Below are 24535 nucleotides of genomic sequence, written 5' to 3'. Positions count from 1 at the left end.
AAGTCAGAACTGAGCCAGGCTGCCTTCCCTCCTGGCTCCTAATACACTTTAAATAGACAGCCGAACTAGGGGTAGGTCCCGGACCTTGCATAAGCTGAGACTGAGCCAGGCTGCTGGACAGCCTGCAAAAAAATTTACTGGCCGGGAGAGGGGGGAATGTGTAGTCTCTACTATTAACTTGTAAGCTTTTGCTTATTGATTAATCTTCTACAGTATTACATCCCTAATGATTAGTCAATAAGGGAAGGTACTCAGTAATGGCTCCTGCTAGGTCCAGGAGTGCACAGGCAGCCTGGCTACATTTAAACTGCAGTGCCACAACAGGGGTAGGTCCCAGACCCAGCGTGAGCCAGCTCTGAGCAAGCCTGGCTCAGTCCTAGTTCATGCTGGGTCCAGGACCACTGCAGCTCTGCATTTTAAATGTAGTAAGAGCTGGCCTGGTTCTTACTACATTTAAAATGCAGAGCTGCAGCAAGGGTAGCTCCTGGACCCGGTGCGAGCTGGGACTGAGCCTCCCAGCTTGCTCAGTCCTGGCTTGTGCTAGGTCCAGCAGCCCCTGTCCGTAGGGGGACCCAGGTACCTGCTGGGACCCCGTGGAGGGGGGCTGCTCTGTGGGATGCAGAGCAGCCTCTGCTTGCGGCAAGCCTGGGCCTGCCATGGGCACAGGCTGCTTCATGTCAGTCTCCCTTTGTCCCCTTTCTCCCCCCATAGCTGCCTCCAATAGAGGCCATGGTGTGGGGGCACGGAAGGGGACAGGCAGCACTGCAGAGACAGTGCTTGGCGAGGGAACCAGCTTTTAAGCCTGCCATCCCTTGCTGCCACTGATACAGAGGCAGCAAGGGGCGGAGAATGTGAGTAGTCAACTCTACTACCCAATAGGCTAGGCTTGTCAAGTACTCACTTACATCCCTACTTCCTGTGCCCTTACTTCAGAAAAATGACACTGACAGAAACCAGCAGAATCTAGCAACCCTGTGTGTGGACAATAAGAAACAAAAAGTTGTAGGGACCTTACACAAAACCCTGATGATATGTTCTATAATTAGATTTCTGCAACCCAATCCCGAAATGTGAGTTCCCAAAGTACTAGAGTCACACAGTCCTGTTAGACACTCTAGGCTATCTTGCCACCCCAGCAAGCTGATTTTTAGTGTGACCACTTATCACATATTCCATAGAACATTCAGGTAACATCTAATCCCAAGAGACCAGTCATTCACCTAGGTTGATTTGCATCCTAGCTCTGCAACCAAAGACAACACGTATCCAGTTCTATAGTAAACTTAACTAAAGGCTTATTAGGTAAGAAAAAGGAATGAGAGTTATTGAAAGGTTAAAACAGGTAAAATGCATGTACTGGTGAAAGAGGCTACAATTCCAAAAAGGCTTTTAGAGCTACTCAGAGTATCTTTGGGGAATTCAGTCATCTTGTTCCTTTATTCTGTTCGAATCCAAACAGCCCAGAGATGAAGGATTCTTTCTTGAGTCCATATGTACAGCTTCGGGTCTCAGAAACCAAGCTGACAGCACCAGGTCCCCCACAGGTTTTTTTTCATGGCAGGTAGCGGGGAGGGCAGTGCAGAGAAGAACACACTTAGTCATTGATCCTTAATTTAGTTCAACGTGTCCTTGGCATTTAAGGAACAGGATTTAACATCTTGGTAAGAGACCATTAGCATTACACAAGGATTCCATCTTGTTTGCTGGGTTACTTAGTTACAGGGCTATAATGCAATGCAAATATTTGTTGTTACATTATAACAGAAGGTATAATTGAGTGAGAACAACATATGCAGTATTGTATAAAATACTAAATGCATTCTTATCAACATACCATCCAATATTTATTTTCATAATAACACACGTAAGCAAACCTGGTTTCTAGTTTATGCATTTACATGCTCAGTGAGGCCTGGCACCTTGGCATGAGCTGACAACTGGTGTGCCAGCATTATATATACACCTCCCCTGAAGACAGAATATTTCAGGCAGCCCTATAAATCTAGACCTGTGTCTTAAGTTGTATCCGCTATCTTGCAGTACTCCTTATAAGAGCCAAAAGGTGCAGAAGTCTCATTTCCCTGCACTTTGCATATCTTCGGAACTGCAAACTAAGTGATGCCATTGCTAGCCAAAGCACATATATCCTTCTGGAGTTGTTTGGCACTTTTCCCACAACTGGAGTGCTGTAACAGTGAACAAAGGGTATTAGACATCTGTCTGTCTGGCTACACAGTCAAGTTTACTGTCCTACTGCCTCAGAAACTCCTCTCTTCAGGGATCAATCACATAAAGGTATTCTCAGGCAGAAAGTATAGTCCCTTCTCCAACATGGAGCAAAACAGCAGGTAACTCTAGCACAAAGGAAAAGGCCTTTTACTTAGTGTACTTCCTTATATGCAAAAAGAGAGGATGGTTGGAGACCCGTCTCAATATTTGCAGTCTCCATTGCTTTTTTTTTTTTTTGTAAACTGAAATTTCACTTTGGCATTCCTGGAAAAAGACATGTGGTTTACAGCTCTTGATGTTAAGGACACATACTTTTATGTGGATGTTCACCTCATGCTAAGGCATTTATTCAGAAATGGTTAGGACCCTCTACAAAGCCAATACAGGATGCTGTCGTTCAACCTTGCCTACACCCTGGGATCTTTACCAAGGTCTTTCTGGTAGTTGCATTTCACTTCAGTTGGAATGGCCTCACTATTTTCCCTTTTCTCAGTGGCTGGATTCTCCTTGTGAAAACACAAGAGGCCTTATTAATGCTTCAGCATCTGTCATCTTTCGGAGTTGTAAACATAGAAAAGTTTATCCTTCCTCTGACAGACCATAGACCTTACAGGGGCAACACTGGATTGATACATGGCAAGTCAACAGATGAGTTTTGCTCCATGAGTGACCCGATAGAACAGGTTATGCACAACTCTTAAGCACCACTCAACTTGCCTTTCCCTCCTGGCTTCATGCACTTGTTATCCCATTCACCAGACTCTACTTACATTGCCTGTTGCAGGACCCCTTTTTTGGGTCAGGGGCTGCTGACCCACAGAAAAATCAGTTGTGGGAGGAAGTGGGGTCTGGAGTTCCAGCATGGGCTCCCCAGTGGTGGGGGGGCAGGAGCCCTGAGCCCTAGGGGCCAGATCCAGGAAAGCTGGGGACTGCATCTGGCCCCTGGGCCTAAGCTTCTCCACCCCTGGCCTGTAGGCATGACTCCAGAGAGCATGTTCACCAGCCAAACAGCACATATATCTTAGAGATGCTATTCTGGAAGGAATTGTCATTAAGTTGGTGGAAGGGACCCCCATAAAGTGTGTGTGTGTGTGTGTGTGTGTGTGTGTGTGTTCTCCTCCTATATCCCTCACTGGAAAAGACTGTCAATAGATGCTTCCCTCTTAAGGTGGTAGGGGGCCGTGTAGACAGCCACACTGCACCGGGCACTTGGATGCTCTAAGATACCAGGATGTGACTTAGTCTTCTGGAATATCCTTGTGTGAGAAACATGCAGGCCTTTCTGCAGCTTGTCCAGTCCTAGCATGTCCTTATGTTAGATAATATGGACATTCTTTTACATTAGCAAACTAGGAAGGTAAGAGTCATTCCCCATTATGTGTAAGCTGTCACCCTGTGAAAATGGTGTCATTTGGCAGCTTACCTTTTGGGAAACTTGGAATCTGTTGGCAGACCCTTTGCAGGTATTTTGCCATCAATCACAAGTGGGAGCTATACAGTTTTCTGGTGAACAGTATCTTCAATATGGAAGCCCAACGTGGGATGTTTGCCTTCTGTACCAACCCAAAATGCTGTATTTGCTATTCCAAAGGTGCTCTACAGCAGTGATTCTCAAACTTTGTGGTCCGTGTCTCCCCTGGCTCACTGCAAGCCTTTCTGCGGACCACCTGTTGCTAATGAAACGCACCCATAATTACACCCAAGCCATTTTTCTAGTGCTGCAGCTAGGGAGAAAAGTTTAATTTAAATTATTAAACAGGTTAAACTAACATGAGAAAGTTCAAACTCTTATCAGACTCATTTTAAATAAAGTAAAATTAAATTAATGTCCAACACAAGATTTCAATGTCATCTTTCTTTATGGCAGGGGTGGGAACCTTTTTTGGGATGGGGCCACTGACCCACAGAAAAATCAGTTGGGGACCACACAAGCGAGAAGCAAAACTCTTCCTAAAACCCCCAACTGTCACTGATATGGCCCCCGACCGAAACACCTCACTCCTCTGGTGCTCCAGCCCCATGGGGCAAAGGGAAGGGACAGGGAAGACTGAAGTTCAGGGCTTCTCATTAGCCAGATTTACTTTTCTAGGGTTCTGTAGTAAGTGGATTTTGTGAGTCCTCCTTTAGGCTCTGGAGTGGGCAGATCAGGGCTGCTAGCAAGTGGGATAGGATGGGGGTGCAGGATCTGGATGGAAGGTGGGGTGGTGCAGGAGTGGGTGAGGGTGCAAGGTCTGGGGGCAAAAGAAGGCTGGGAGTTAGGGTGTCTGGCTGGGGTGAGCAGGAGCAAGAGCAAAAGAAGTTAGGTTGGAGGAGGAGGTGGTGTGGGGTCTGGGGAGGAAGGGGGGAAATGAATGAGAGGGGGATTTGGGTGTGGGGTCTGGGCATGAGGGGGATGCTTACCAGGCTTCATGCCCCCATCGCTCCCAAGCACAGCCTCCTGCTGCTCCTATTGGCCAGCCAATGGGAGCAGTGGGGAAAGCCTCCAGCACGGTCTCCCCGCTGTGTGGGGGAGAGCCAAGCTCAAGCTGCAGACTGCACTTTGAGAACCACTGCTCTAGAGCTACACTCTGTCCTCTTTCTCCTGGTCAGGGCATCTGGTTTTGACTTTCTCTCCCCATTCCAACAGAAAATTAGATAGGACAGGGCATATGTCATCCTCATTGTCCTGAGTTGGCCCAGACAGTTTTTGGTTCCCAAATCTCCTTATATCATCTTACCTTCTGATCAGCATCCTGTCCTTTCCCACTCTTCTTGATCCAGGAGAAAGGTCAGGATGCTTTGTCCTGCCCATCTTATGGCTTGGTTTTTGGATGTGCATCAACCAGAATGTTCTTGCTTGGAGGCCTTGCAAACTATCCTTAGCAACAGAAAATAAAGTATGTTAAATGCAGCTCAGGCAAGGGGAAGTGTTTTTCCCATTTGGGTACAGATGAAACCCATATCTCGGTCAGCCCCAAAAAAGGGGATTGGGCTCTCACTCAATCCCCTTAGTCTACCTGGCAGCATTCAGTGCATGCCATCCGCCATCAACAGTTACTCAATTTTCACTCACCCATTGATTGAGAGTTTCTTGAAAGGCCCAATTTGAACTTCCCCACCAATAAGGAAGCTTACCTCTCACGGGGACTTGAACCTTGTTTTTGGCACTCACTGATTCCCTTCAAACACTAGGGATATGTTCCATGTATTACCTATTTTAAAAAAAAGTGGATTGTGCCCACAAAAGCTTATGATACCATCTACATGTTTTGTTAGTCTTTAAGGAGCTGCAAGACTTTTTGTTTAAGATTTTCCAGTTACAGACTAACACGCTACCCCTCTGATGCAATAAAAGTTGTGTTCCTTCTGGCCATCACTTTAGCATGGAGGCTGGAGAAACTCCGAGCCCTAATGGTGAATCTGCCATGCACTGTATGCACTAAGGACAAAGTCTTATCATGACCACATCCAAAGTTCACTGCCAAGGTGCTTTCAGAGTTCTCATTAAGCCAGTCAATCGTCTGTCGTTTTCCAAAATCTCATGTATACGAGGAGCAGACTGCATTCCACTGACATGCAACAGCCGTTGGCTTGTTACCTACCTAGGACAAAGCCAACTAGAAAATAAATTATTTTCTTGTTATAGCAGAATGACTTTGAGGTCATGCTGTCTCTTCCCAGAAGATTTCTAAATGAATCTCGGGATGTATCGGACTCTGCAACCAGTTGTCACTTCTTGCCCTTCCTCATGAGGTAAGGGCTCATTCTACAAGAGCACAAGCAACGTTAGTGGTGGAACTTCAGGAAGTTCCTGTCCTTGACGTTTGCAAGGCAGCTGCCTGGAGATCCATCCATGCAGTCATGAGAACTTATGCTCTAGTACAGGACTTCACCACCAGTGTTCCCTGTAAGCTGTGTGGCCAGGTGATTAATCAGCCCCACCCAGTCAGCTCCTGAGCTTCTGACTCTGTGTGGCTGATTGATCACCTGTGAAGCTGTGCTGGTACACAGCTTAGAGGGATCACTGTCCACTGCTGGTGCAACCTTTGTGAAAGTGGTCTTTCAAACAGTCTGCTGCTTGCACACTCATCTCCTTCTAGTACTTGAGTACTGCTTGATGGTCATTCTCAGTGGACTGGAAGAAAAGTAACTTTGAGATAGGTGGTTCCTATCTGTTTCATTACCCACCTTCATTCCCCTTTTTGGCTCGTTCCTGGATTCACAGTAGAAAGAACTTGAAAGGCAGTCAGTCTGCTCTGCCCATGTTATCTTTTGGTTTGAGGCACAAAGAGAGGAGTATGTGTGCATGAACCAATGGATGCCACTTGCAAGAATTCTCCAACTCAAAGTGCATAAGTGCACACTCACCTCCTGTGGAATATAGATCAGGACCACACATCTCGAACTTCTAGTTCTAGAAGGCAATCAAATTACCAGTTGCTTTTCTTTCTTTGGTATTGAGGCTCTGTCTGTATTTGGCACGCTGTATTTACTGTGTGAGAGCTAGATTTGGTTCTTGGGCCCACTCCCTTCCTTTCCTAAAGAAGGGATTGTGTATAAAGGCAGTTCCTATAGAAAGACACATGTGCAGCAACTCCAGTACCTAAACTAGGAGAGGGCTGGATGGGTTCCAAAGAGCCCTGTCCAGTCCACTTGAATTGACACAAGACCACAGAGGGAAGGAATGTAAGGTAGAAGTTCTGTTGCAGAACTTCTCTCTCATAGTTGTACAAGTGGGTATTGATGGGGGTGGTGGGTGTTCATTGAAGGGTGTAGTCTCATGGATACTAGAACCAAGTGTTTAAAGGCAGAGACTTTAAAGAAGTAATTTGTTCTCTCCTGCCACCGCTCCTCTTTCAGTGAGCCCGATGTATTCTCCTTCCAATCCACCAGACTGCAGCTCCTCGGTGTTCCCTTGGCTCGCAGAAACCTGTTGTAAGGAGGGTTACAAGAGGAGGAAAAGCAACCCACTCTTCCCACACTCACATCTCCCCTCCCCCCCCACACACACACTCTCACCCACCCCTCCCCTGTAGTTGTCTGTTCCTGATTTCAGCAGCAGCACTTTCCTGCCTTCATCCGCAGTCCTTGTGACATTTGGGCAGGCCTTACTAAGAAACCAGGGGATGGGGTCTGGGTCCTGTGTGTAAAAAGCAGAGCAGTTCTGTAGTTGACTACATGTCAAAACAGCTTTCATGTTTAGGAATTTGTTTAAAGGATTTAAATGATCTTCTCTAGCTGTCATAGAATCAGTCATTACCCTCTGTGCCTGGAATTATAGTGGTAACTCATATTGCACTGAAGTGATGTCTTGGGAAATGAGGTTTTTCCTGAATAAAGATGGAAAGAATTGTCAGTCAGCTTAGATGGGCTGGCAGCCACAAGTCAAATGGAACACTCAGCCAGACTTACATTTCTAAGAGGTTGATTTGTAATGTTCCAATGCTGTATTTCATGTGAGTTTCCTAGGCCTCCATTACAAGAGCATTGTCCTGTAGCATGAAAGCTCCATTTAAGATGCAACCTTAAGACTTGCCCTGCAGAGGCTGGATGATGCCATGTCTTACAGAAGTGACATGTTACATAACTGTATTTTTTTAAGTCAAGCCCTTCACTTTCCATGCTTTTTCCATTTTTTAGAATCTGTTCCTGTGATAGCGGCTCCATCCATGTGGACACGACCCCAGATAAAAGACTTCAAAGAGAAGATCCGACAAGATGCAGACTCTGTGATCACAGTAGGCAGAGGAGAAGTGGTTACAGTCAGAGTACCAACTCACGAAGAAGGGTCGTATCTCTTCTGGGAGTTTGCTACAGACAATTATGACATTGGTTTTGGGGTATATTTTGAATGGACAGACTCGCCTAACACTGCAGTCAGTGTGCATGTCAGTGAATCCAGTGATGAAGAGGATGAAGATGAAGGTATATTTGCTTATTTTGTATACATTTTCACTGGAGTTGGTTGGCTGTGCTCTAAGGGTCTCTTTGCACAGCTGGTGTACCTCTAAATACAAAAACTGCCCCTTCCAAATCTGAGTTAGTAGTTACAGGCAGTCCCCGAGTTACGTGGATACAACTTATGTCGGATCCGCACTTACGAACGGGGCCCTCTCCCTGGTCTCCAGCAGACCAGGGGGACGGGGAGCACACGGGCGGCGGACAGCCCAGATGCGTCTGGGCTGCCCGTGTGTTCTGCTGCTTTGCTCCCCGTCCCCCTGGTCTGCAGACCAGGGGGACGGGGAGCAAAGCAGAGCACAGCCACGGAGCCCGAGGGCAGCAGGACAGCCATGGCGTGTCTGGGCTGTCCCGCTGCCCCCGTGCTCCGCGCCTTTGCTCCGGGCGCCTGTGGTACAGCAGCTGGGGCACTGCCGGTTGGTCCCGTAACGCTGCTCTGGGCGCTACGGGACCAACCCGGCAGCACCCCAGCTGCTCTGCCCCAGGCATCCCCAAGTCAGCTGCTGCTGAAACTGACCAGTGGCTGACTACAGGAAGCCCCTGCCCGGGGCTTCCTGGAATCAGCTGCTGATCAGTTTCAGCAGCGGCTGACTTGGGGATTCCTGGGGTGCTTAAGTTGAATCTGTATAAGTCAGAACTGGCGTCCAGATTCAGCCACTGTTGAAACTGATCAGTTTCAGCAGCGGCTGAATCTGGATGCCAGTTCCGACTTACATACAGATTCAACTTAAGAACAAACCTATAGTCCCTATCTTGTACGTAACCCGGGGACTGCCTGTACTTCTGGTTCATCTGCCTGGTGCTGGGCTTAGGCAGTCATAGTCCAATTGCATCCATTGGGGGGAGGGAGAGTCCATGGCCCCATAGTCCTTGAGGTGTATGTCTGGAGCCACCTATATGGCTTATGGAGGGGTCACTATTGCTCCCTCATCTGGCAAGATATGCCTCCTGTCCAAACTACTGCTCCTTAAGCAGGCAGGTGCAGTTCTCATAGGAAAGGTTTTTTTCTTACCCAAGCAAAGGAGGTCCTGCCACCAGCACCTGAACAGAGTTGCAGTGGGGGCTGATGGCAAGGGTACCAGGATTCTCAGTGGGTCCAGTGTCTGGGGGGCGGCTCTCAAGGCAGTAGGGTTTTCAAAGTGAAAACCCAATTGGAATAAATGTGGTTAAGTGAAAATGTCAATTCTGGTGATCATTTGGTTTCAGGAGCTATTGCTGTATGGGTATGTTCGTGCATATGCCTTAGTAGCCCTGTTGCCAGTTTTTGAGATTGTTTTATTATCTTGTTCTCTCTTTTGATATGAAAGACCCACCAAGGGAAACAAGCATTTAACAGCACCAGTGTTTGAAATTATCTAATCTAGGATGCTGTAACAGTAACACTTCCGAAGAGATTTGGGGGAAAAAAAAAAAAGTTCCTTTAACACTGAAAGGGTGTTCATGTAGACTATGGGAGTCATTATGCAATGCTCATCTTGAACAAGATGCATGCTGGGATAGAAGGATGATCTTGGTTTTGTAATCAAAGCAAGGGGGAAAGGCCTGGATTTTGTTTCTTATCCTGATACTTTGTCACCTTGGACAAATCACTTAACCACTTCCTTGACTTTTTAATTTGTAAAACATACACTGTCCTGGGTATGGTATTGAGAGAGAAAATTACTTCTGTACTGAGTTCCTTGATAGAAAGAGCTGTAAAGTGCTAAGCCTTTATTGCTGTGCTGAGGCCAGGAGTTGTAGCCCCTGCACATTGAAGGGTAAGGGAAATCTTTGTTTTAGGATGTGACCTTCAAGCTCTTGGATTTCCTAATATATGACCGCATGGTAAACAAATTTGGATGTTCCTACTTCTGCCAGATATTAACTCAGATAATGCTTGGTGCTAGCTAGAGCAAGCCATTGCTAAATAATATTCTCCTTCATGGATATTCAAAAAAGGAAGAAAAGCTTAAACCTAAAAGGTTACCAAGCCAAGCATCAATTTGAGAAGCAACTATGGTGAAAGCTTTCTTTGAAATTGATCTTCGGGCAATGCTAAAGCTGATGGTTTCCTGCCTTTCCCTGTTGGCACTGGGTGCATTGTGTGCAGTGATTTGAAACCTAGAACAGAAACCTCGTGTGCATAAAATGTTCACACAGAAATGGAGGTTGGGTAGAGGCCCCTTTGAAAATGTCATCTGTAGAGGAGTTAAAGTATCCTGATGGGAGAGAGCATGAGACATACCAGTCTTAAAAGTCAGAGATGGAAAAGACTAGAGCCCTGTAAATCTGCGGATATCCATTTTGTATCCATGCAGAGCTCTAGAAAAGACTTACTAAGTTGTCTTTTATTCTCCTGCCTCTGATATAGGAATATTTTTACTGTCTAGTCTTCAGAGTTTTGTCAAATATCTAATGTATCCAACAACTCAATGCCCATTTCTACTATTCTATGTTTCACCACTACATCTTGAGTTTTGGAGTAAGTCTCCATATGCTTTTTACTCCCATGAAGGATGCAATTCCTGCCCTGCTTACATGAAATTTTACCAGAAGGAAACTAACCTCAATATCCTGTCTCTGAAGGCCACACATTGCAATGACCTGTGTCTCCAAACATGTGGACTCAGGTCCATTTTCTCAGCCATCAGGGGAGTCTGGCATGCCATTGCAGGAGCTTGTGATCTAGCCATCTGTCCTATGCTACTGCCAACTTTGGTGTACACTATCTTGTATGCAAAAATTGTGCAGAGGGATTTGTTTGGAGAGGTGCACAACTGCTCTGCACAGAAAAGTGAACAAAATGACCTGTGGTTCACTTAGTAGTGAATTGCCTCAGACTGTGACCTTCCTTCAGCCAGCTGCAGTCTAGTTATTAGGTTAGGCACTTCATAGGCTGTCCTTCAGCTCCTATGAACAAGTTAGCTACCCTAACTTGTCACAGATGCATCGAGTTAGCTTGGCTAACCTTTATTTTACTGTGCTCCCAGTTCTTGAGTCTTATGTTCTATTAACTCTGGTCTTGAGCAAAAGCATTTCTCAAGTGGGGACTCCAAAACAGCTGGGCTTTTAAAGCGCCTTGTCAGGGGACCTCAAAGTGTTTATGGTTCAACTCTGAAATTTGACCACCAATTGCTTTTATTGACTGTAATGAAGCTGGGGCCTCAAGTGTAGATGGTTGAAAATCAGGTAAGGATGTTAAGTAATGGTTAATTGACTAGTTGATAGGCACTTCTGCATTCCTCCTTTGAAATGTACAAGAACCCCTGCTGGGATTCAGAGGAGGAATGCAGAACCCTGTGTGCAGCCCAGGGCCAGTGGGAAGTCCCACTAACTTGGGGCTGCACATGATGTGCCAACTTTGAAGTGTACAAGAGTCCTGGGGGGGTGGAGGGGAGAAGAGTTCTTATGCATTTCAAAGCAGCAGCAGAGCATGGAGCCCAGGGTTAGCAGAGGACTCAGTCCCCTGTTGACCCCTGTTCTATGCCATGCTTCTGCTTTGAAACTCCCCAGCTGATCTTGGGTTTCCTGGAAATGCCATGCTGGAACCTAGGATCAATTCCCGGCTGACCCCAGGCTTTATGCGTGGCAGTGCTGCACAGCTGATCCTGGGCTCAGCTGTGTAGTGCTGTCCCTTTGAAGGCTGCTGCAGCATTTCAAAGCAGCAGCATCCCCCTCCTCTTCTTCCTCCTCCTCCCCCTGCCTCTAATAGAGCAGTGTTTCTTAAACTGTGTTCTGCAGCATACTAGTGTGCTGGGGAGAATAGAGTTCAAAATGGCTGCTCTTAAAGGAGCAGGCAACTTTTTTTGCTTGCTCAATGACTTTCCCTGCCTCTCTTCTATTTTTTGCTCAACACAAAATCCTTGGTGGTGTTCATTTAAAAAAATATATTTTGGCGTTCTTTGGTCTTTAAGTTTGAGAAACACTGTAATAGAGGCAACAAGGTGGGGGGAGGAGGGGAAATGGACTAGTCGACTGAATATCCAAATAAGCATTTGCTGATCTGATAGTTGACTTGTCCTTAACACCCCTAAAATCAGACCCTGCATCTGTATGAATATAGTTTAGCATTTTACGCTAATGAATTAATAAAGATTGATTGGATTTGATGAAGAAACCCATCACCAGACTGAACCAAAGGCTGGTGTTCCTGTCTTTGTAAATATAATGAATGTTACAACAAAATATCGTCCGTCCGTTTTTTTATTTTTTTTAAATAAAGAACTTCCTGAGGCTGGAATAAAGATTGATTTCCATGCCTCAGTTTAGAAATCGTACACAACAGCATGAAGTTAACAGTCTTACCTCAGCTCTTCCTTGTGACTGTCCCTAACCTCACCCACAAAAATCCATACTCCCAAATAGTTAAACTCATAGGGGGTATTTTTAGTGGAATGTATTTGATTTCGTGCATTCCTGGTTCCTGTTGGGCTAGCAAAAACCTAAAAACTCAATTTGACTTTATTCTTGCTTTTTGTATTAAATCCCCCCTCATGTAATGATTGCTTTATTTTTTCTACTACAGAAAACAGTGAAGAGAAAGCCAAAAAGAATGCCAACAAGCCTCAGCTAGATGAAATAGTGCCTGTGTACAGACGAGACTGTCATGAAGAAGTGTATGCTGGCAGCCACCAGTACCCAGGGAGAGGAGTTTATCTCCTTAAATTTGACAACTCCTACTCATTATGGAGATCAAAAACAGTTTACTACAGAGTCTATTACACTAGATAAAGCTGTTGCAGTGGCGGAGGCTGGGGCTGTGCAGAAGACATCATTTTATTTGGAATTTTCTTCAAATGTAATGGATCTTTTGAGTTTGTATTTTACCCTGTCTGGTGTATCTATACGGTTTGTATGTGAACTTTAACATTAGATGCTGGGATTTTTCTGCTGAACAATTGTAAAGAAGATTACTTTGGGGCTTAGTACAGCATCTCCCAGCACTTACTGGCAGCAAGAGGTTAGCCAATGAAATCACTGACTGTCAGACTAAAGTCACACTAACTGCATATGCAAAACCTCCAAGCTGTTACTTACACATACAAGCACATAGTGTTTGAACAGTTGGTGGGGTGTTGGCTGGTCTGTGTGCTTTGGGAATGGAATGGTAACTTGTTAATTGTTGTTGGGGGGAGTCTCATCCTTAATGGACAGAATTGGACACAATTTGCAATGTAGCAAGTCTCTCAAAACTGTATTAATGTCAGATTTTTACACTATTAAAACTTGAAACAAGTTGTGTCTCCTGTTGTCATGCAAAATGTGACCTATTTGATCTCTTAAAACAGTGTAGTGTATAAAAGAAGGGTATTTGTTTTCAGTGGGGCTGCAGAGTCCAGATCAGGACAACTGTAAAGACAAAGGTCCTTCTCTGACTTCAAAATTGGAAGCTTTAACTCGGATTGCAATTGAAAATATACATAACTAGTGACACAACAGAATCTTAGTCCCCCTCCACCTGCTGCAAGTCATGGTGGGATTCTGATACTGAACCAGGGGATGACTGTTCTTGTCTTGTTTGCTGATTTGGCTGTACGGGTAGACTTCGAAGTGAAACCAGTTTTCTGCACAACTCTCAGTTCCTGCTTTGTGTGTTTTGTAAACCTAAATTTGCACTTAGTGCATTTAAATGATTATCTGAATCATTTTGGTGAAGCATAGGAATTAATGTTGCACTAATATTATGGAAATCACTGCCAGGGACAACCCATTTTAGTTTAATCTGGGGGTACTTGGGTGCAAACCTTCCATGCTTTAATTCTAGTCTGTAATTATGTTTTCCAAGGAAAAGCAGAATGTCACTGCAGATCCTTAATATTTTAGCTTTAATCTCCATACCATATTTCATAATACTGTTGAAGCATTTGCATAGTTTTTACTCTAAAAATAAATACAGATGGTTATCTGGTGCACATCTGCAGTAACAGTGCACTTTTCTGTGGGGCTCTGTTTTTTGAAAGGATGAGAGGGTTCAGGCACATTGTAAAGATGAACTGCTCTTTCTGAAGGAGTAATGCACTTGATTAGTGTTGCATCATTCTCAAATCAATTATTGCAGTAGGATTTCCATCGATTAGTTGCAGCTTATACAGTTCCATAAAAATAGGGATGTTGGAGTTTGTGGGGTTTTGTTTGAATATGTGGTTTGAATGTACATGATTCACTCTCGTACCAATTCTGAAGAAGAAAAAAAATAGAGTGCTTAACTTGTCTTGAAATTTGGTTCAGCAACACACTTACCAGCTTTATAGCAAGCTAGTGCTGCTCCATCCAAAACACTTGTAAAATGCTCTGCTCATGTGTACATATAGTATATAAGCCATGGAGTTAGGAATTACCTTGGTTTTTTTAAGAAAACAAACTATATTTAAAATGCAAAAAATAAAGACAGGCAGTAATATTTCTTTGAGTTTTCAATTTAGATTTGTCCCTAAAAAAAGTTTGACTTTTCTCTAAAAATATAACTGTTCTTGAGAGCGGTGTATGTCGCTTTAAATGGCAACATTTATTGTCATGTGTTGGATGTCCAAACTTTTCAGTTTCTGAACTTTTTTATTGCCTCTGGCTGTTTAGTACAGTACAAGTGAGATTTCAAAATACTTTGGATAATATATTTAATCTTAATTAAAATACATTTTATCTGTACATCTGTTGGCTTTTTATTAACTTCCCACTATATATGACTACTCAAGTAGAACATGGTAAAGCTTTCTAAAATATCCTTCCTTTTTACAAAGATTAATGGTATACTGCAGCCTTTTCTTCCCTATTATTTAGTTCTGCTATACTTACACACTGCCCTGCACATACTGATGATACCAATTAAAAACCATAAGGCCATGTGGACAAATGTGCCTGAGGATGTGCAGTGGAGGTTAATGTCCTGCTGGGGTGGAGACCTCATGTACTGTTTTATTGCAGTAGTAGTGGCTATGGAGCACTCCTGGGGTTCTACTGTGCTAAGCCCTGCACCAACAGTTAACTGTCTTGAGGTGCTTACAGTTGCTATAGCCATGGAGCAAATGGTGAGCAATGTGATGGTGTCAACACATTTGTGCCATGATTTTTTTTTTAAAACTTGAAGTGGAAGTTAATGGAGTGCATTAGGCAAAGGAAGGGGAAATAAAGGGCTTGCATAGTGTGATTAAGGACAAGAGACTGGCTTTGTTTATACACCCCCTCCCACAGTGTAGTGTGTCCAGTGAAAATTCTTCCCTCACCTACCAGTCTGGCTGAGCTCTGGCAGTGAAGCCTCTCCTTCACTTATTGTGAGATTGGGGAAAGTAGGCCACTACGTGAATGCTAGTGCCCCTGGAAGGAGTGTCACCTCTTCTGGGTGAGGGGGACTATTGGAGGGGGGAAATGATTTCAGCTGGGCCCCTCTTCCCTTCCTCCCAAACCTACATGACCTATGATGGCAACATTGGCTCTTGCCAGCTTCTGCCTCCCTCAAAGGTCAGGTAATGACCCTGGGTGAGAAAACAGGAAGGATTTGTGGGTTGTTAGTTGCTGCATTGGTTTTCTCCAGGCTCCTACTCAATTTTCAGGGCAGTACTTCCCCAGGACATCCACAAAATAGCAGTGGGACTATGATCTAAGGGTTTGACAGTTGTTTATCCATCTCCCCAGATCCCATCAGTCTTTAAATGTGGCACATCTTTGTAGAAAGAGGAAAACCAGTCTAGAGGGGATTGGAAGAATGAAAGAGGCTCCTCTAGCAAGGGCTGAATGTGCTAGACTTCCATCTACATGAGGATGGAGGTAGACCTAACAGCCTACATGAGTACAAGAGCAAGTCCCTGTAGGCAGGAGGGGCACAAATTTAAGAAACATAAGGTTTTACATTCCCTTTTCACCTGTGGTGAACAGTGAATAATAAGGGGAAAACTTACACAGGGTGGTGGTCATCCTACAGCAAGGGTCTATGCAATGCTGTCTCCAAAGGCCAGGGTGCAGTGTAGTTAATTAGGTTTAGATTCCATGTTAGCACATCCAAAATCACAATGGTTCCTCCCCCATTTAGTCTCACATGCAGAGGGTTATGAAGTGACAAGAAGATGACATTTCCAGTGTGCAGAAATGGATAGTGAAGGCACCCCCAACAGCTATGGTTTTATACTACAACCACACAAGTGCTGTGTATCAGTTACCAGCTTAATCAGTGTTTGAGCCCTTGAGTCAGTGAAGGTAGGACTGGGGAAAGGCAAGTCCTTAGCCCCACCCCTTCTGCTGAGGCTCTGCCCTCATGGGAGCCAAGCTCCCTCTCTGTGCCCCACCACCACCATAGGGAGTAAAGGAGAGCGGGTGGGTGTGTGCCTCAGAGGATGGCTTGTGCGAGGGTCCAGCCTCCCTGGCATTGGAGCACATGGAGGCTGTGCATCCTGAGCCTCCATATTCCACAGGGTGGGCAGGCCCTGGGAGCAGTAACACTGCTGTAATTTGCCTACAGTAGGGCTATGTCTACACTGGCAGGTTCTTGCGCAAGAATGGCAGTTCTTCCACAGAGTGTCCACACTGCCCTCCAGCTCTTGTGCAAGATGATTTACAGTAAAGCATGGTAAGAGAGGGCTTCTTGTTCAAGAGCTATGCTCTTTTCTAAGAAAGTGTATTCACTCTTGTGCAAGAGGGCAGTATGGACACTGGACAGGATTCTTGCGGAAGAAAGCCCTATGGCTAAAATGGCCATTGGTGCTTTCTTGCACAAGAGTGTGTCCACACTGCAATGGATGCTCTTGTGCAAAAGTGCATGGCAGTGTGGACGTGTTCTTGTGCAAGAATTATTGTGCAAGAATCCCCAGTGTAGACATAGCCTAGGTGTGCTGGGTGCAGAGTATGGGCCAGGCTGGTAGTTTGTGAAGGCAATGCCTTCCCCCAGCTATTATACTACATACCCATGGTTTGATCTTTTGCCACTCTCTCTTAAGGTGAGAGACCCAGTTTTCCGGATGTTCACTCATACTTAGGTCAGCAGAACATGTAGTAGCAGGCAGCATAGTTCATTTGTATTATTACATCTTTGTGTGGACGAGGGTAAAGTGAAAGCCCGGGTGTTCCCTTGTGTATATGCAAAATAGCTTCCCTACCTAAGTATCATAGTAGTTTTCCAATTTAAGACGATAGCCTGTGAAAGCAAATGCATATCAGATAGTCAACAGGCTGACTAGTTGCTTCCTCCCCTCCCCCCCCCGTTTGCTGCCTCTATCAGAAAGCAGCAGAAAGAGGGTAGGGGTACTTCAAAGTGGGAGCGCTGCATGGAGTCTGGGGCCAGCTGGAGTGTCCCCTGGCTTCATGTGGCGTTTAAAGAGGCAGCGCTGCGTGACACCCGGGATCAGCTGGGGACTCCCTGCTGACCCTGGTCTCCATGCAGTGCTGCTGCTTTAAAACACCACAGGGTGCCCAGTATGAGGCTCCTTGCAGTGCTTCAAAGCAGAAGCATAAAGCAATAGTGCAGCACACAGACAAGGGTCAGCAGAGTCCCCAGCTGACCCCGGGCTCCACGCGGCTCTTTTGCCTTTGAAGTGTAGCAACAACCCTAGGGCTGTTGCTACGTTTCAAAGGCTGAGGTGCCCTATCGAATAGTCTGCAAATTGCATTGACTATTCTATTAATCAATTACTCAATATTGAACATCCCTAATGCTTACACAACCCATTTGTATCTTAAAGGGACTGGTGCAACATGAAGTTACATATTCAAAAGTAAGTAACACTGCTAGACTAAACATACTTTAGCTACGGTAAGAGTAATTATTTAAACTGAACTTAATGCCATGTTCCCAACCCACTTCATCTGGGATCGTAAAAACCAGCTTTTCCCCCCGGGTGCTAGTACAAGGCTGGAACATTTGCCATGAACTTCTGTTCCAAAGGGCTTTAAACTAGGTTTGTCGGGGGCAGGTGAGCAAAGCCCACAGGTAAGTGCTGAATGTGCGGGACTGGGAGATGGGTTGGAAATGGGGGGGACTACGGCCTATAATGGCAAGGAGAAAGGAGGGTCAGGGCACAACAGGGAGGCAAGATCAAATCAGTATCTTAGATGCCTATATACAAATGCGAGAAGTATGGGTAATAAGCAGGAAGAACTGGAATTGCTAACCAATAAATACAACTATGATATCATTGGTATTACAGAAACCTGGTGGGATGGGACGCACGATTGGAATATTGGTATGGAAGGGTACGGCTTGCTCAGGAAGGACAGACAGGGAAAAAAGGGAGGAGGGGTTGCCTTGTATATTAAAAATGTACACACTTGGACTGAAGTGGAGATGAACGTAGGAGATAGCTGTGTAGAGAGTCTCTGGGTTAAGCTAAAAGGGGTAAAAAACGAGGGTGATATCATGCTAGGAGTCTACTACAGGCCACCTAGCCAGGTGGAAGAGGTGGATGAGGCCTTTTTTAAACAATTAACAAAACTATCCAAAGCCCAAGATTTGGTGGTGATGGGGGACTTCAACTATCCAGACATATGTTGGGAAACTAACACAGCGAGGCACAGGCTATCCAATAAGTTTCTGGACTGCATTGGAGACAACTTTCTGTTTCAGAAGGTTGAAAAAGCTACCAGAGGAGAAGCTGTTCTGGATTTGGTTTTAACAAATAGGGAGGAACTAGTTGAGAACTTGAAAGTGGAAGACAGTATAGGGGACAGTGATCACGAAATAATAGAGTTCATGATCTTAAGAAAAGGCAGAAGGGAGACCAGCACAATTGAGGTTATGGATTTCAGGAAGGCAGATTTTGATAAGCTCAGAGAACTTGTAGGTAAGGTCCCATGGGAAGCAAGACTGAAGGGAAAAACAACTGAGGAGAGTTGGAAGTATTTCAAAGGGACGTTGTTAAGGGCCCAAAAGCAAACAATTCCGCTGTGTAGGAAAGATAGAAAATATGGCAAAAGACCAGCTTGGCTTAACAAGGAGATCTTGCATGATCTCAAAATAAAAAAGGAGTCATATAAAAAATGGAAACTAGGACAACTAACAAAGGATGAATATAGGCAAGCAACACGGGAATGCAGGGGCAAGATTAGAAAGGCAAAGGCACAAAATGAGATCAAACTAGCTACAGGCATAAAGGGAAACAAGAAGACCTTTTATAAATACATTAAAAGCAAGAGGAAGACCAAGGACAGGGTAGGCCCACTGCTTAGCGAGGAGGGAGAAGCAGTAACAGGGAACTTGGAAATGGCGGAGATGCTCAATGACTTCTTTGTTTCGGTCTTCACCGAGAAGTCTGGAGGTGTGCCTAACATAGTGAATACAAGCAGAGAGAGGGTAAGTTTAGAAGATAGGATACACAAAGAACAAGTTAAAAATCACTTAGGAAAGTTAGATGTCAGCAAGTCACCAGGTCCTGATGAAATGCAACCCAGGATACTCAAGGAGCTGATAGAGGAGGTATCTGAGCCTTTAGCTATGATCTTTGAAAAATCATGGCAGACAGGGGAGATTCCAGAAGACTGGAAAAGGGCAAATATTGTGCCCATCTATAAAAAGGGGAATAAGAACAACCCAGGAAATTATAGACCGGTCAGTTTAACGTCTGTCCCAGGGAAGATAATGGAGCAGGTAATTAAGGAAATCGTATGCAAACACTTGGAAAGTAATAAAGTGATAGGGAATAGCCAGCATGGGTTTGTGAAGAACAAGTCATGCCAAACTAATCTGAAAGCTTTCTTTGATAAGATAACGAGCCTTGTGGATAAGGGAGAAGCGGTGGATGTCATATACCTAGACTTTAGTAAGGCATTTGATACGGTCTCGCATGATATTCTTATTGATAAACTAGGCAAATATAACTTAGATAGGGCCACGATAAGGTGGGTGCATAATTGGCTGGATAACCGTAGTCAGAGAGTTGTTGTTAACGGTTCTAAATCCTGCTGGAAAGGGATAACAAGTGGAGTTCCTCAAGGGTCTGTTTTGGGACCCGTACTATTCAATATCTTCATCAATGATGTAGATATTGGGATAGAGAGTACTCTTATTAAGTTTGCAGATGATACCAAACTGGGTGGGGTTGCGACTTCTTTGGAGGATAGGGACATAATTCAAAATGACCTTAGCAAGTTAGAGAAATGGTCAGAGGTAAACAGGATGAGGTTTAATTAAAGAGAAATGCAAAGTGCTCCACTTAGGAAGGAACAATCAGTTCCATACATACAAGATGGGAAGCGACTGTCTAGGAAGGAGCATGGCGGAAAGGGATCTAGGGGTCATAGTGGACCACAAGTTGAATATGAGTCAACAGTGTGATGCTGTTGCAAAAAAAGCAAATATGATTCTAGGTTGTATCAACAGGTGTGTTGTAAGCAAAACTCGTGAAGTCATTCTGCCGCTCTATTCTGCACTAGTTAGGCCTCAGCTGGAGTACTGTGTCCAGTTCTGGGCGCCACATTTCAAGAAAGATGTGGAGAAATTGGAAAGGGTACAGAGAAGAGCGACAAGAATGATTAAAGGTCTAGAGAACATGACCTATGAAGCCAGGCTTCATGAACTGGGCTTGTTTAGTTTGGAAAAAAGAAGATTAAGGGGGGACATGATAGCGGTTTTCAAATATCTAAAAGGGTGTCACAAGGAGGAAGGCGAAAATTTGTTCCTCTTGGTTTCTGAGGACAGGACAAGGAGTAATGGGCTTAAAGTGCAGCAGGGGAGGTTTAGATTGGACATTAGGAAAAAATTCCTAACTGTCAGGGTGGTCAAATATTGGAATAAATTGCCAAGGGAGGTGGTGGAATCTCCCTCTCTGGAGATATTTAAGAACAGGTTAGATAGACATCTGTCAGGGATGGTGTAGACGGAGCTTGATCCTGCCTTGAGGGCGGGGGGCTGGACTCGATGACCTCTCGAGGTCCCTTCCAGTCCTATTATTCTATGATTCTATGATTCTATGAAAGAGTTTGGTTTTCAAATCCTTTTATTCTAAAAAATAAGTCTGACTCTGCCACTCATGATTCAGCAACAGAAGTTAGGTGGCGCAAATGTGTTGCAGGCAGGGGTTGCTCTGGATAGCCGGAGCAGCTCCTGTCCACAACAGGCCCACCTGTAGGGCTGGCGGGGGACCAGTTAACTGGAACTGGTAAGCATCACCCATTAAGCGTGATGCTTACCAGTTAGCCTTTCACCTTCCTAATGCAAATCTCTTTTCCTCATGCAGCTTATGAATTGTAAGTGACATTTTGAAGTTACAGCCACTTCCTAAGTTACGACCACCTCCACTTACGACCATCTGCACTTAAGACGAAAGAGTCGTAAATGCAGATCTGAGTTATGAACGGTGATCCGCACTTACGAACAGCGCGGTCGCCATGTAACTCTATGGGAGCCGAGTTACGGAGTTGGCCAAGTGTTGGTCCGTAACTTGTTCGTAACTCGGGGAGCGGCTGTATTATGGAATTGCTGTATCACAGAAAGTCCCAGTCTCAGTAAGTGTTCACCATGGCTGACAGGACCAGTAGCAGGTACACAACTTGGAGGCCTCTGAGGGAAACTTAATGTTAGCCAGTGGCAGATTAGGGCAGGGCGAGCTGGGCAGCTGCCCTAGGCCCTGCACTTCAATAGGCCCCACGCCAGCGCTAGGGGCTGACTGGCCCGGCAGGATACCAGGAATTTCCCAGTGGGCCATCTGCCGAAGGACCAGCTGGTGGCTGCTAGAGGAGTAGGGGGATTGTGACAGGGCGCTGCAGCCCTGCACTTTAAATTTCCCTGTGCCGGCCAGTACAGGCCACATGGGGCCGAGGGAGCGCATGCCGCGCAGCAGCTGAGAGGGGAGACACCCGGGCGTGGCGTGACATCATGGCCTGGGACTTTAAAACTGCACAGCCCAGTGTTGCACCGCTCGGTTTGGTGCCTGGGCTGGGGTCGTGGCTGCCCTGCAAACTGGAAGGCAGAAGGTAGATGGCAGAGGAAGGGGCTTGTGCTGAGGGGAGGGGAGGGGAGCAGGTCAGGAGAAGAAAGGGGAAGGCACCAAGCGACAGCAAGGAGGAGAGACAAATGCTATGTGGCCAAGTGCAGACAATGAGGAAAAGGGCAGGAGGGGAAGCGTCAGTGGGAGGGGGGACAGGGTGATGCTGGGAGAGGAGAGAGTAAGGGCATTGCGGACTTAATTGGGGGGGAAGGTGCTGAGAGAAGGCTTGAAAGGAGGGGTGGGCATGAGGAAGGTGGGGATGGAGCAAGGCATGTGTGAAGGCACAGGGTGGTGAGGAAATGGGTATCGGGGGAAAGAGGGCAAAAGGCGCAGGGGCAGTGAGGGAAGGAGGAAGCACCAGGAGGGTACAGGGGGGTAAGGGAAGGTGCAGGTGCTAGGGGATTCTGGGGGTGAAGCAGAAGGGCAGACACCTATATGAGAGGGATCAGCACCAGAGGAGAGAGGCAGGCCAGGTGTGTAGAGGAAGATTTTAAGAGAGGGGATGAGGAGGGGTAGCTCACATGATCAGAGTGGGGCTACTGGAGGAGTGGGCACAGGGGGGATGCCTTTTTTCTATTTTTTCTCCAAAAGGGGGGCCCCACAAAATTGTGCTGCTCTGGGCCCCGCAAAACTCTCATCCGCCTCTGACTTTAGCAATCGTGTTTTAGCTAGATATGCGAAGGGAATTCACTTGAGCTGGAAGGAGATCTGCCCTGTCTGATGGGAGGAGACAAGCGAAGCAGAGGCAAGTTTCCAAAGCATCAGGTTCTGACAGAAGCGCTCAGAGGAAGACGACTTGGAGAGATGTGCACAGGAAGTTTTGGGCAGGAGAAAGGAAGCAGCCAGGCTGATGCTGCTAAGGTCAGAGGAAGGAAGCTGATCTGGGGAAAGAGAGGGTTCCATTTCAGAACACAAGCCAGGCACAGGAGCAGGAGAATGCTGGATGGCCCCAAAGGTCTCTAACCCCAGCCTAGGGACTTCTCTGGAGCAGTGAGGAAACGATGCAAGGAAATGCATGTAAGGTTTATTATTCTTGTATAGACCTGTGTTTTTCCTCACAGGATTAAGTAAAGAGCAACGATGTGCTAGACTTCTCTGCAAAACACCTGCATGTTTGTGCTACACCTGCCTCCTTGAAGAGAGGAACCAGTGGGGCTGACCCCTTTGGGTGCCGGTCTGGGGGAAGACATATGTAAGCTACAGGGAGAGTCTGAGGAATCAGCACTACTTCTAGTTGCACTACTTGCAGCTCACAGGGGGAGTGGCTAGACAGGGCCTCTGCACCCCAAACTTGTGCCTTGGGACAATGCCTGGACTGTGTTCTCATCCTGGGGGCTTAAAACACCCAGGGACTCAGTGACTGGATTCCCTCACAGCAATCCAGTGAGCCACAAACTAGGGGAGCCCAACCAGGTTTGTGAGGGGCAACTGAGCCGTCCCGTCCACAGGACAATTTGGGGCAGCCACCCTGGGCCTGTGCTTTGGGAGCTCTTGGGGGACCTACGGGAATACTGTGAGCCCTGGTGCTGGCAGCAAGGGGGGGGACTCTGCCATCTCCCAGCCGGGTTGCTCCATTTTCTGCCACCGCAGTGAGTGGTGGTGGGAGGACTTTTGCTACCAGGCCCTCTTAGTAATTCCCTGGGTCATGTCGCTCAGGGGAGAGGGCTTGGAGGAAGGGGACAGAGCAAGGATGGCAAGAGGCAGGGGTGAGGTTGTTTTGGTCCCCACATGCCCTTAGGGACAGCACTGAAGCCAGGTGAGCTCATGCTCTTTCATACACACACACAAAAATTGAGGAGGAGGAAATGGGAAGAGGTACAGAGGGATTTCACAAAACAGGGTGACTGGGCAACAAAATCTAAGAAATTCAATGCTAAGTGCAAAGCAATGCACACTGGAAACATACCACTGTACATATATGAGGCTGGGGTTTAAATTAATGTTCACGAGGCGAGAGAGATTTTGGAGTCTGGAGTGGAGAGGTCTCTGAAAACTATGTAGCAGTGATCTAAAAGGCTATGTTAGGAGCCATTGGGAAATAGATAGAAAAATAAGATAGAAAATATCATAATGCTACTATGTAAATGCACGGTGAGCCCTTACCTTGAACAGAGTGTAGTCCTGGTCACCCCAACTCAAAAAGGATAGAGCAGAAATGGAAAAGGTTCAGAGTCTGAGGTGATGTAACATCTACCACAGACAGGGCTCGCCAAGCGGCAGCAAGCCCTGCTTGCCAGCCCTCATGGAAGTGCATGCTGCGCATGTGCTGACAGAGCTGCGTGGCCCCGCCGTGCTAAAATCTACTCGCCATGGGTGAGTCGATTGCCTAATTTGTTGAGCTCTGACCATAGAGAACAGACTATATATATTAGGGCTGGTCAGCCTAGAAAAGAGACAACCGAGGATGGCTCTAACACAGGGCTGGGCAATAATTTTCAATGTGGGCCACTCCAAGATTTTGGTAAGTGGTCAAGGGCTGCAATTCT

General features: G+C 46.0%; 1 protein-coding gene and 1 long non-coding RNA gene across 2 annotated transcripts in view; one reads left to right on the top strand and one right to left on the bottom strand.

Annotated features, from left to right (window-relative positions):
* Positions 1-13380, top strand: part of ACBD3 (acyl-CoA binding domain containing 3) — a 33874-nt gene extending 20494 nt beyond the window's left edge. Inside the window, exons 7-8 of the mRNA XM_075925300.2 lie at positions 7849-8133; positions 12671-13380. Of these exons, the coding sequence (XP_075781415.1) occupies positions 7849-8133; positions 12671-12876 (491 nt within the window). The 3' untranslated portion in view covers positions 12877-13380. The remainder of the gene's footprint in view (positions 1-7848; positions 8134-12670) is intronic.
* LOC142828033 (uncharacterized) lies at positions 1540-24279 on the bottom strand. The gene is made up of 3 exons (XR_012902950.2): positions 24153-24279; positions 4947-5086; positions 1540-1724 (listed from the first exon to the last, which is right to left on the bottom strand). It is a non-coding gene; the product is annotated as an uncharacterized LOC142828033 (long non-coding RNA).
* Positions 24280-24535: the final 256 nt, after the last annotated feature.

Source organism: Pelodiscus sinensis, chromosome 3 (genome assembly GCF_052426305.1).
Source record: "Pelodiscus sinensis isolate ZL-2025 chromosome 3, ASM5242630v1, whole genome shotgun sequence".
Lineage (NCBI taxonomy): Eukaryota > Metazoa > Chordata > Testudines > Trionychidae > Pelodiscus > Pelodiscus sinensis.
This window is presented reverse-complemented; position numbering and strand designations above follow the sequence as displayed.